This window comes from Nannospalax galili, unplaced genomic scaffold, assembly GCF_000622305.1.
Source record: "Nannospalax galili isolate Female #2095 unplaced genomic scaffold, S.galili_v1.0 scaffold139, whole genome shotgun sequence".
NCBI classification, from domain to species: Eukaryota; Metazoa; Chordata; class Mammalia; order Rodentia; family Spalacidae; genus Nannospalax; species Nannospalax galili.
Window position 1 is genome coordinate 2,302,213 of NW_008345884.1, and position 13,058 is coordinate 2,315,270.

At 38.8% G+C, this 13,058-nt stretch overlaps 1 protein-coding gene across 4 annotated transcripts in view; it reads left to right on the forward strand.

The window, feature by feature from the left end:
* Positions 1 to 11,277, forward strand: part of Wdr70 (WD repeat domain 70) — a 299,169-nt gene extending 287,892 nt beyond the window's left edge. For all 4 annotated transcript variants that reach the window (XM_008842080.3, XM_029567785.1, XM_029567787.1 and 1 more), the window contains one exon: positions 11,059 to 11,277. In XM_008842080.3, the coding sequence (XP_008840302.1) occupies positions 11,059 to 11,146 (88 nt within the window). In that variant the 3' untranslated portion in view covers positions 11,147 to 11,277. The remainder of the gene's footprint in view (positions 1 to 11,058) is intronic.
* Positions 11,278 to 13,058: the final 1,781 nt, after the last annotated feature.

Here is a 13,058-nt window from a genome sequence, read left to right on the forward strand (position 1 = left end):
AAAAAATTTGCATGTTTTTTTCTTTCCTATGTCCTTAACTGTTTTGAAATTTCCCTATTTTGTAAAGATTTAATTTAATTCGCCTGTAAAACTGTCCACGTAGAAGGCGAATCTTCATTCCTTCATCTTCTCAGTCTCGCCCACTGCCTCCTGGCAGTCTGTTTGGATTTTATGACTTTTCCAAGGTGGCTTCATAATTAGTATGTTTTTCGGCAGCCATCCATTCAGGCTTTCAGGTTTATTTAAATAGAATCAGTTGAAGCTGAAGGCGTTTTGTTCACTTGTCACTACTGCCTAAAGATATTTATGTTTATATTGAAAAACGTGCTAGGTGGGGAGGGCATGCGTTGCCATGCTGAGCCTTACTTCTGAGGAGACTGCAGGCTCCCAGGGCCTGAAGCCAGCACCACCTTCATTCTCTGATCCCTGGTCTCATGAGCTTTCCCCAGCACTATGCTCTAAGGGTATATACCATTCTACTTCTGCGTTTTATTCCCATTTCTTCCCTTCCACCCAATTTTGTCACCTTACATTTATTACATACTAAGTTCATGGCACTGTCTTGTCTGTGGCATGCAATTTGTTAGCCAGGATCCAGTGCTGTTTCTCCTGTGTTCACCTGCTACAGTATACTGTTTACTGCCAAGTGGCAAAGTGTTCGAAAGGAAGCTAATATTTAAAAGGATCTTTTTGTAAAGGTCACTGTAATTGAGAACGTGTGTCTGGTTGTTTTTCTTCACTGCAATTGACTTCTGTCAGTGATGAAATGAAGATTTATTTACTATATCTTGCTTTAACACAGAAAAGCCCAGCTAGACAGTCCATACATTTCCCTGCCTACACGTGTATATATTCTCACCTGTATTTTCTAGTGCTGATAATAGAAAGTCTGAAGACTTTACATATATCAATTGAGTGTTTAAACTCAATTTAGTCCTGACACTAGCAGTGTACTAGCCATGAAAGTTTCAAACATAGCAGGATTACAGATGATTCTTGTTCAGCCACACTTGCAGATTCAGTTACAGTTTCTCGTTCAAAGATGCTGCTGGAGGGAGAGGAAAAGATCTGGCTGGGGAAGGGGCAGGATGTAGATCCAGAATGCTATTAGCTTACATATCAGACAGGGATAGATGTGTGTGGGAGCCTGGAGCCTGACCAGCAGCCTGCCAGGATGACAGCTCTGTCAACTGTGGCCACTTTTCTTGCCAGATAAGCTGTCATTATTGCTGGTTCAGTCAGTTTAATTTCACCATGCCTGTCTTGTATGATACAGGATATGTGGATATGCATGTGACTGTATATGTTTTAAAATATCATTCACACGTATAAAGGATCCATTTAAACTCATGTTGAGCACAGAGGCAGTATTTAAAGAGGGGACTGTGAGAAAGTAAAGATTTATATATTATGTCAGGAAGAGACATAAACCCACAGAGAGAAAATTATCTTTTTTTTCCCCAAGTTATAGTTAGGTGACTGTCACTGTCTACCATATTCCTATATAAAGGACAGTGTTTCTCAGGTTGGTTTTGTGAACTGTCTGCATCCTAGGCAGTGGGGAAAAGGGCTGAAATGGAGATTTCTAGATTTCTAGGTTCTATCCCAGACTAACAGACTCTGTGGGATTCAGGCTGAGAATCTTAAATTTTAAGAAGTGCCTTAAACCTGGCATGATGGCACATACCTTAGCACTCAGGAGGCAGTGGCAGGCAGATCTCTGTGAGTTTGAGGCCAGCCTGGTCTACATAGTGAGTTCCAGACCAGTCAGTGCTACATAATGTGGCCTTGTCTCAAAAAAAATAAAAAAATAAAATTCCTTAAGTGATAATTTTCCACACTAATGTTAGGAGATAATACAAAAGTAATTACTCAATACCACAAATAATTTCTCCTTAAGAAAATTCACACTTAGAGACCAGACAGTTTCATTTACAAAAGGGTCAGTGAATTATTTCCATAACAACAGAATTCTCCCCGGGGTTTGAAAAAAAATAACATGTTGCAATGTTGTATTTAACATAGGAATTATATATCTCCTACATAGAACTTTTTGAAAATGCATTGGTTATATGAAGTAAGGAACCCCTATCATCTAAAGCAACTTAAAGAATACTAATGGCACTTTTATTAGACTAATACTATGACAGGCTTGTTAAAAACTTAAGGTATTTTATCATATAATCCCCACAACCCATAAGGTAAGCAATATTATTGCCCCTGTTTTGTAGATGAGGAAATTGAGGTTTATAACTTAGTTATAAACTGAGGTGGCAGATTGGAATTGAATGTAGGCAGACTCCCTGCACAGATCAGCCTGTGGTTTCTAAGTACAGTAGACTGTTTCTCATCACAGTGCAGCTAGTAGTCATTATTAGGAAGGCTGAACAATCATGATTGGAAAGATTATTGTGTGAGCTAACATGGCTCAGCAGAGGGAACACTGGACTGAGAATCAGCAGTCCTGGGTAGAGGCAGCTCTGCCACTACCCGGTGAGTCTCCTACCTTCACCAAGGCTATTTTCCTTATCCACAAAGTTAGGAGGGCAGGGCTCCACCACGGCTCAGCTCTCATGTATGCTTTGAGTAGAAATTGTGCCACATAGCTACAGGTTTTTGTAAACCATAACTTAAAAGGGTTTTGATGAGACCTGGCCTGTCACTAGCTTGTTTTTCAAAGGTTTCATCATTCTTCCTCTTAATAGGAGGGTAGCTACTGGTCATTTTCCAGGTTTCTTCTGTTTTATTTTTCTTTTCCTTTCATTTTTACATCTGTGCCCACAGTTGCATATTTGTCCTTTTCTGTACTCTTGGAGTCTCTGAACTCACACATAGCATTGTGAGTTGGTGTGCTCTATTTATGAGTCTAAAAGGTGTTTATTTTCCAAAATGTTATGTATTCATTTCCTGAAAATAGAAAATTCTTTATCTAGAAACATCTTGTTGCCTCTTGTTTTCTTGGTGTCAAAAAAAAAAAAATCTTTGATTAGAAGAAACCATTTCAAGTTGAATCTTTTTTGGTCGAGCCTTTTATTTAATCCTAATAATTCTGCAATTGTGATGACTGGGTCAGAGGTCAGCTGGGCTGTATTCATCCTAACAGGGTTAACAAGTGTGTCAGATTGTCACGTCATGGCTATAATTGACTTTGGCTTTGAGGTTTTCCTTCATAATAAGCAATGGGCCCTAAGCCAAAAAAGCTTGTCATTTATATTCGCATACTGATGACTAAATAATACAAGTGATTTCCCCTCATTCTCCTTTTACCCAGGAGCTTGCCTTCTGCTTCTTAAGTAAATTATATCAGAAGCACACCCATAAATTAAAGCAACCAAAATTAAAAGAATGTGACCTCTGAGCTTTTCATTGTAGCCGAAAACATTGTGATGGCATCACCGTGGTTTGAACACTAGTGGAGCACAGTGGCATAGGTTAGAGCTTAGTCAGAAGAGAAAACACAGTCCTCCTGACACTTTGAGGCTCTCACACAAACAGTGTGCCCCAGATGCCCTTTAGAAGACTGGGTGCAGGGATCTTCACTCATCACTGACTGCTTGCTGCAAACTTGGGCTGGATGGAAACATTGAAGGAGCCTTACTTTCCATGGATACCTGACAAAGTTGCTTGAAAAGTCCACTTGGTACAAATAACTTTGAGAATCAGTTCCTTTAAAAGTATGAAGGGGGGTAATGGAATACATGTGGCATGAAAGCAGGAATATTTGTGGGGAGGAAGGAGACCAGTAAGGGGACAACAGGGTCATTGGGAAGGAAGAAGAATAAGAACAAAGTATAGTGACATATGTACATGAAAAATGCCACAATGAGCCCTACTACTTTGTATGCTAACTTAAAATGTTTTAAAATCAAGAGAGAAATTAACACAAAGTATCACCAAATTATGATTTGTAGATTAATACACATTTGCTTAAGCTTATATTTGCTTCATGAAATCTTAGTTACTCATGGCAAATGTAGAATATGCTGGAGCTATAACAAAGTAAAAGTTTTCATTGTCCATTTGCTTTGGTTTAACATACTACTTCTCATAGACACACCCAGTGGAGACTATATTAAGATAAGCATATTAATTCCATTTCTTTAGCCACCCAGAAAGGCATCCTTACTTTAACAGGCTTAAAGGGTATGTTGGTTGTTACTGCTGTTTGTTTACTATTGGCTTTAAAAGCAGGCATTTCTAGGCCAGCCTTTAAGTGTTTACAAATGCATTAATATTTTGTCTTTTTGCCTTGGTCATCTTACTTTTCCTTGACATTGTTGGTTTATTTTTATAGTACTTTTGTGTGCCAAGGGCAAATTAAGCCATTCCCTAGAGAAGAAACCTGCTAGTTCTATTCTTAACTTGATTTGAGATTGCCTAATCATCTCTGTTCTTCATTGTCTTGGTAAAGTGGTGACTAAAGAAGTCTGTTTAGAATGCCCCAGATTGTCCTGAATTGAGTTTTTAAGATCTTTCTCCTGTATGAATTTCCAAACTTTTCAAAAGAATAACTTTTGTAAATAAATTCAAAGGTAAGAATTGCTGAAAAGAAAGCTACAAAATTGAAAGCTATGATTTTCTCACTGTGTTCCTAAAGACACTGGCATTTATTATGTTAAATAGATTTCAATGAGCTAAGAACCTCATCTTTAAAAATAGCATCTTTAGGGACTGGAGAGATGGCTCAGCAGTTAAGAACACTGGTTGTTCTTGCAGAAGACCAGGGTTTAAATCCCAGCACCCACATGGCAGCTAACAACTCTCCGTAACTCCATTCCTAGGGGATCCAACAGCCTTTTCTGACTTCCATGGGCTTTGCACAACATGGGTGCACTTACCTACATACAGGCAATACACGCATACACATAAAATCGAAATAATAAAATTTTTTGAAAACGTTTAAAAATAATATTTTTAAAGCTTCCAAAATGCTATGAAGGTGCCAAGGGAAAACATCAATGGATGATCCAACACCACCTTCAAGACCAAATAACATCCATGGCCGGCACAGCATATGTCATTGGTGCAGTAGTGGCACTCTTATCTTGGGGGCAATCGGTAGCTACCTAATTTGACTAAACACTCACTCAAAGGGAGAAAACTCAAGTGCGGTACTGTAAACATAACCTAATGTACATGGCTGGAGTGGCTATAGATCTTAGAGAAAACCCCAAGACTATCACATTGCTAGACTAATATGATTTCTTACAACATGCAAAATATGTATCCTTACATTTACAGATAAATACCCCAGTCACCACTCATCAAAGAAGCCTATTTTGCACCAGTCAGAGACTATTACCAAGTACCACAACTGGTCACACACACACATTGTCTGTGACTTGCCCAGGCCTAAGTGACACATCTACAATGCAACCTCTACATCTAAGGCTCATGGAACATAGAACAGAGATAATGTGTCAGAGAGTAAAGCACCAAACTTTGCTTTTTACCATCTTCGGTGGTTTCATACAATTTCTTCAGGTAGAGCAATATCTTCTGACAGTTGAGGAATTCAACCATATTTTTATATTAAGAAGACAATTTCTTATGCTACCACCTTGTTGCAGAGCCTTGTCATTTTCTTTGTTTCTAGAAGCAGGATGGAGGTCTCTATAGGCACTTACCACAGTGCTCTACCAACCTGCAAGGGAAGTAGAAATTAGGGTGATCACTTAGAAAAATCTTATAGTAGTTTGATACATTTTTTGAATCTAGTAAAATATTTTAATTCATTTTTGGTAATTACATACATACTGTCTTTTGCTCATATTGATTTCCCCATTACCCTCTCTTGTTTCCTCCATTCCCAATGAACCCTTCTTCCCAACAAGTTGTCTTCCTATTGTGTGCATGCACAGGTGTGTGTGTGTTTGTGTGTGTGTGTGTGTGTGTGTGTGCGTGCGCACGCACACACAGACTTGTGCACATGTGTGTTTGTTTCTGCAAATGTCATATTTGTCAGTAAGGGGTTAAAAATAAGAAAGCAAAGACTAGCCCTGGTCACAGATGGTTTTAGGGGCATTGCCTAGGCACTGCCCCAGGTTGGGAATTAAGACTTTCTCTAAGGTATTTTCCTTTTTGTTCCAGGAAGAGGGTTCATTCTTCCTTTTAAGACCAAGGGATTTTTTAAATTATTGTTTAAAAAATATTTAATACAGGTAAAATACACATGTAAAATTTATCATCCTATTTTAATTGTGCAATGCAGCAGTATTCAATTCATTCAAAGTGTGCTTCTGATCTTTGTTCTGCAAAACTAAAACTGTGTATGTATTATACAGCTCTTCCTCCCCCACCCAACTGCTCACAATTGCCATTCTAATTTCTGTCTTTATGAACCTGGTTATTCTAAGTACCTGATATAAATGGGATTGTACAGTAATTATCTTTTTTGTGATTGGCTTATGTCACTTAGCAAAATGCCCTCAAGCTATGTCATGTTAGAATTCCATCTGTCATGATTTGAATATGAAATGCCCCCCATAGGCTCTTGTGTTTGAACTCTTAGTCCCCAACTTGTGGGCTTGTTTTGTGAGGTTGTGGAACCTTTATGAGGTGGGGCCTAGGTAGAGGAGATGAGTTGCTAGGTAACAGGTCTTACGGGTTATAACTCAGCTCCATTTCTGGCCCAGACTCTGTTCTATGTAACAAGAAACTGCAGGTGCTTCTACTCCTGTGAATCAAGCCCAACACCATTCCTTCCTTCCGTGATGGACTGTATGCCTTGAACCATGAGCCAAAATAAACCCCCCTCCTCCCTTACTTCTCTTAGGCATTTGATCACAAGGATGAGAAAAGTAACTAATACATTACCTCTTTTCAGAATGAATACTATTCCATTTGCACATATACCACATTTTGCTTATTATTCATTCATGCATCAGCAAACACTTGGGTTGCTTCTCCCCTTTGACTATTATGAATAATGCTGCCATGAATACACCTGTGCAAATATCTCTTCACAACTATGCTTTTGATTCTTTTGCGTATGTATATAATCAGAAATGGAATTACTAGGTCACCTGGTAATGCTATTTTTCAGACTCCATTCTATTTTCCATAGTGTCTGTCCCATTTTACATTCTCATTAACAGCGTACAGTTATACCAACTTCAACACTTTCTGGCCACACTTTTGGTAGTAGCCATTCCAATGGGTCTGAAGTGATAACTCAGAATTATTTTTCTGTCTTTAGAGAAATGCCTGTTCAAGGCCTATGCCAATTTTTAAGTATTTTTTTTATTCTCATCTCATGCTTCTTTATTGTCTTTCTCTCTCTCTCTCTCACATACACACACAGAGAGAGAGAGAGAGAGAGAGAGAGAGAGAGAGAGAGAGATTTTCCAACTCAAAATAGTATTTTTTTTTCATCAAGGATTAAAATTTCTTTAAAACTCCCAAAGACGCATAGAATCAGAGGCCGCTGAGGCTTGAGAGATTACTTAGTGCTTAAGATTGCTTGCTAGGGCTAGAGAGGTGGCTCAGAGGGTAAGAGCACTTTCTGCTCTTTCAGGGGACCTGAGTTTAGTTCTCAGTGGTTCATAACTGCCTGAACTCCAGTTCTGATGACCTCTTCTGGTCTCCATGGGCACCTGCATGTACATAGTATACATACATACACTTAGGCATACACATACACATAAAACAATAAGTAAATCTTTTAAAAATAAATAGTAGCTTGATTGTACTTTTAAAAAGAAGCTACCTTTTATAATCCTTCTAACATATTCAATGAAGTTCTTTTAACATCATTTTATATACCAGTGGTTAAATGTAGAACAGAAGTAAACACAACTCCAGGTTTTTTTGTTTTGTTTTGTTTTAAGACAGAGTCTTGTGCAGCCCAAGGTATTCTTTAACTCACTACATAGCTAAGAATGAACTTGAACTCCTGATCTTCTTACCTCTACTTCCTGATTGCTGGGATGAAAGTATGTACCACCATACTCAGCTTTTTTGCCTTTTAAAAAAACAGAAGCAGGGCGTGGTGGCACACGCCTTTTATCCCAGCACTCAGGAGGCAGAGGGAGCAGATCTCTGTGAGTTCAAGGCCAGCCTGGTCTACATAACAAGTTCCAGGACAGCTGGGGCTACAGGGAGACCCTGTCTCAAAAAAAAAAAAAAAGACCAAAAAATAATATTTATGTGAGTATAACATTTGTGCACATATGTTTGTGTGTGAAGTATATGCATGCCATGGCAGATGTGTAGAGGTGAGAAGGTAACCTTGGGTGTCAATCCTCACCTTCCAACTTGTTTGAGGCAGTAGTATCTCTCTTTTTTTCCACCATGCTGTGTGCTCCAGCCTCCCTGACCCTAGAACTTCTGGGATTCTCTTGTCTCTGCCTCCTATCTTGCAGTAGGCATGCTAGGATAACAGACAAATGTTGTGGTATCTAGCTGTTTTTACATGGTTTTCTAGAACCCAAGCCCAGGTTGTCAGGTTTGCATGGTAAACACTTTTTTTTTTTGGTCTTTTTGAGACAGGGTCTCCCTGTAGCCCCAGCTGTCCTGGAACTTGCTATGTAGACCAGGCTGGCCTTGAACTCACAGAGATCCGCCTGCCTCTGCCTCCCAAGTGCTGGGATTAAAGGTGTGTGCTACCACGCCCGGCCCGGTAAACACTTTTACCCATTGAGTAAACTCGTTGGCCCTCCTTTGCCCATTTTTTTTAGTGAGGGTAGTTTGTTCTCGTTAAAGGAGTTCTTTATGTATTCTGCATGCTAATCCCTTATCAGGCATATGATTTGCAGTATTTTCTCCCTATCAGGCCAACAGGAAAAATCACCAGCAAGCATTGAGAAAATTGCTTGGAAAAAAAATTGAACATGAGTATATGTCTCAATTATTGCAATTTAAAGGACTTTTCATGGCAGCTTGAAAGCTAGGTGTCAGGATCTAAGATACATAGACATAGTATACCCATTTTGCTGGTTAGCACCTGGCTTTAATCCCAGCACTCAGGAGGCAGAGGCAGGTAGATCTCTGTGAGTTCAAGTCCAATCTGGTCTACATAGTGAGTTACAGGCCAGCTGGGGCTATAGGGAAACCCTGTCTCAAAAAGACCGAAAAAAAAAAAAAGAAATTAAAATGAATTTCATGGAGTTTTGTAAGAATAACTATGAGTTTTAGGTGTCCCACAATCAAACCAATTTGATATTCTCTAAATTTAAATTCTTGATGAGGACCTAGAAAATTATTGAGGGTTTAATCATTGGAAGCAACAGTCCAAGTGACCCTGATATAAAATGTATCTTGTTTATTCAGTAAGTTCACTGAGTTCCATGCTAGGGAGAAAAGGGGGTATTTATTTTGAAAAACTAGTATTTCTCTTTTGTCTTTTGTTTTGGCTGCTAAAAAATTCAGTGCCAATATTTGTGTGTATGTGTGTATGTGTATGCAGGTGCATACATGGAAGCCAAAGGAAGATGTCAGATGTCCTCTGTCACTCTGTCCCTTATTATCTGGAGACAGAGTCTTTCACTGAACCTTGAGCTAGTCTGGCAGCCAGCATGCCCCAGCCATCCTCCTGTCTGTCTCCCACAGCACTGGAATTATAGACACACATTGACCATGCTCAACTTTATAAAAATTTTATCTGTTATTTTTATTTTATTTTGTATGTATGGGTGTATTGCCCGCATGTATGTAAGTGTACCTGTGTCTTGGAGTGCCCATGGAGGTCAGAAGAGGGCATCACATTCCCTGGAACTAGAGTTATGGATGGTTATTAGCTGCCATATGGGTGCTGGGAAACAAACCCAGGTCCTCTGCAAGAGCAGCCAGTGCTTGAGCCATTTTCTCAGCTCCTCCATGCCATTTTATGTTCAGTTGTGTATGTTTTTATGTCTTAGTTCTGAGTTTTCTCATTTGTTTTGTTTTGGTTATTCTTATATCAACTTTATTAAGGCACAGTTCATAACACTGAAGCATAAAATGCAGCATTTTAAGTTTTGACGGTCACATACACTTGTGTAGCCAGTGCTTCACTTTCTGTCCCAGAGAAGCACTGCCCCGAGCCTCAGCTGTTACTAAACAGTTTGATTGATTCTGTGTCCTATCACATAGCCACCAATCTGCTTCAAGTACTTTTGGAAGTAGGTAGACTGTGTAAAAGTAACCCCTTTCTAGGATCTGCCATGTCAGTTTCATATATATTAACATATCTCCAAAACGTTATTGCCACTTCTTAGTACTTAAGTCTCATTACAGTTGACATTGGTAAACTAGGATCTTATGAAGCATTGCCAGATATCCTTGAAAACCTTGTTCTTTTTGGTTAATCAAACTGTGTTTAGAAGGAAATCACAGTGGTTTGACAAGAGGGGGAGCACATTATAGCCACTGGGCACTTTCTTGGAATTATTTTGTGAAAGATGACATAGGAATATCATTGAACTAGGTGTGTTTACAAAGCATAGAAGGTCCTCATCCATGATTGTTTGATGAATTGTGTAGTGTTTAGCAGTGTTATAGCTGTGCTTTGTGATATATCCTAACATGCTTGACTATTGAATGCTCATTTATTTTATTTTTAAATTTTTTACTGACACAAGTTACTAAATATGTGTTAGTCATTATTTTAAACTCACCAGATAGAAAACTGTTTACTCAAATTCTCCTGTTTGTATCATAATCACATGTACCTAGACTACTTAGACCCAAGAATAAGCTAGGGAGATATAAGTAAATACCATGTAGAGTCTTGCTTGGTGATTATGTAGTTTGTCTTCTGGATGGGATGGTCCCACTTTGCCAGATGGAGACAGAGGATGTATGAGAATGCACTGAATGCAATGCATTTAATTTTAGCTAAGAAAAGGACAGTGTACAGTGTCTGCCACAGAGGGAAAACCTTCAAAAGAATGTTTAGTTCTTTTCCTGAACATAATTAAATTTTCATTACACTTTTCTTTGCCAGAAGTGTAATGATATATATTCAGTAATTGAAATCCAATCAATTCCCCTCATTTGTTCCTGCTTGATGAAAGAACCAATGCCTAGTACAATAAATACTGACTAAACTTTTCCTCCTCTTTTTAACTTTTGTTTTAGAACGCAGCCCAAAACCATGTTTGCCCAAGTTGAATCTGATGACGAGGAATCGAAAAATGAACCAGAATGGAAAAAACGTAAAATTTGAAGAATCCCATCTAGGAGTTGTTTGCATGAGGTGGGAGGATAAGGAGCAGTGTGGCTTTGGTTGTTGTTTTGTTTCTTTTTTCCCCTCTCTCTCTTAATGCTTAGGAAATAAAAAATACATTTTTATGAGAAGATTTTCTTCTTTCTGTTATTGAATTATTCAGATTAATGGGTGTCATTTAAATTGATTGTGCTTACATTTTCTTACCTATAATTATTAAGCTGTGTTACATGTAAACAAGAAACAGACTGATCCTATTACCAAGTACTTTAGGTATTCAGAGGCTTTGTTTAACAATTACTGATCTTGTGCAGATTCTCCATAACCTTAGAGAAGAAAACATATGTTGAAACGTATATCTGTCTTTAGCAAATGGAACATAACATGGAAATAGAGATCAAGAAGCTTGATATTTCTGTACAATGTCACAATAGTTGTTTACATGACTGTAAATAATTAGATGAGTTCAAACCAAAAGCATGGCCTTACTTGGAAAGAACATGTATCTGATTATGTTTCACTGCAGTACATGATGATTTGGAGTTAGGAGAACATGCTTTGAAGTCAGACCACTGCAAGCACTTTGCTCTCTGGGTCACCTTGGGGAGTCATTAAACATCTCTCTTCTGGCCTTGTGTAGTAGCACCTATTCTGCAGGTTTCTCACAGGGTTCAATGAGTTGCTCCATGTAAAACATTTGGCCCAGTGCTTGACATACAGTAAATCTACACTAAATATTTGTTTTAAAATACAGTTAATAATGTTACTTTGTCTTACTTTTTTGTTACTATTCAATTAGAAAGGCATGAAAATGCTTCAGAAATGCAAGGGCTATATAAAAAGACATTAAAAATCATTCTAAAATTCTACTTGTGACTAGAAAACTAAAACAAATGTTGGCAGTTTGTCCAAAGTAATAGTGAGTCAATAGAATAAAATTCTGTGGACTGGTTTCCTGTACACATGGGCTCATTTTGCATGTTAAGTAGAACCCACTTGACAATTCCGGTTTTTTTTTTGTTTGTTTCTTTTTGTCTTTTTGAGACAGCGTCTCCCTGTAGCCCCAGCTGGCCTGGAACTCACTCTGTAGACCAGGCTGGCCTCAAACTCACAAGAGATCTGCCTGCCTCTTCCTCCCAAGTGCTGGGAGTGCCACCATGCCTGGCTGACAATTCAGGGTTTTAATACTTACCTTTTACCCTCCTGTTCTCATTTGTTCTAGTGAATTAAGTAATTATAAAAGGGAATGATGAGCTGGGCATGGTGGCGCACTCCTTTAATCCCAGCACTCAGGAGGCAGAGGCAGGCGGATCTCTGCAAGTTCAACGCCAGCCTGGTCTACGTGATGAGTTCCAGGCCAGCTGGAGCTACAGGGAGACACTGTCTCAAAAAGACCGAAAAAAAAAAACCAAAAACAAAAAAAAAAACAAAACAAGGAATGATGAGTCAAAAGTATGTCAGAAAATTCTGGTTCTTTAAGTTTTGTCTTCCTTCTGCCTCACATCTACCCCTCTTGAAAAGCATCTATTTTTGCAAGCTCATACACAGCTCCAACCCTCATCTATATCGCATTCCGCTTTCTTTGTGAGTTAACCTATATGGTGATAAGGCTGAGAACTAGTGTCTGCCAGGTGCCTGGAGCCTGATAAGTACTGTTCTTATGTTCTTCTGTTGAATGAATTCCCACAAATCCTCAAAAACAGGCATATTATTAGTTACTTTTCTGTTGCTGTGATAAAACACCATGACAAATGCCGCTTACAGAAGGAAGGGTTTATTTGGCTTACAGTTCCAGAGGGCTAGGCATGACAGGAGTACCAGAGAGCTGAGAGCTCACATCATCAGGTATGCACAGAATGCAGAGAGCAAAACTGGAAGTGGGGCAAGGCTATGAACTCTCAAAGCCTGCCCT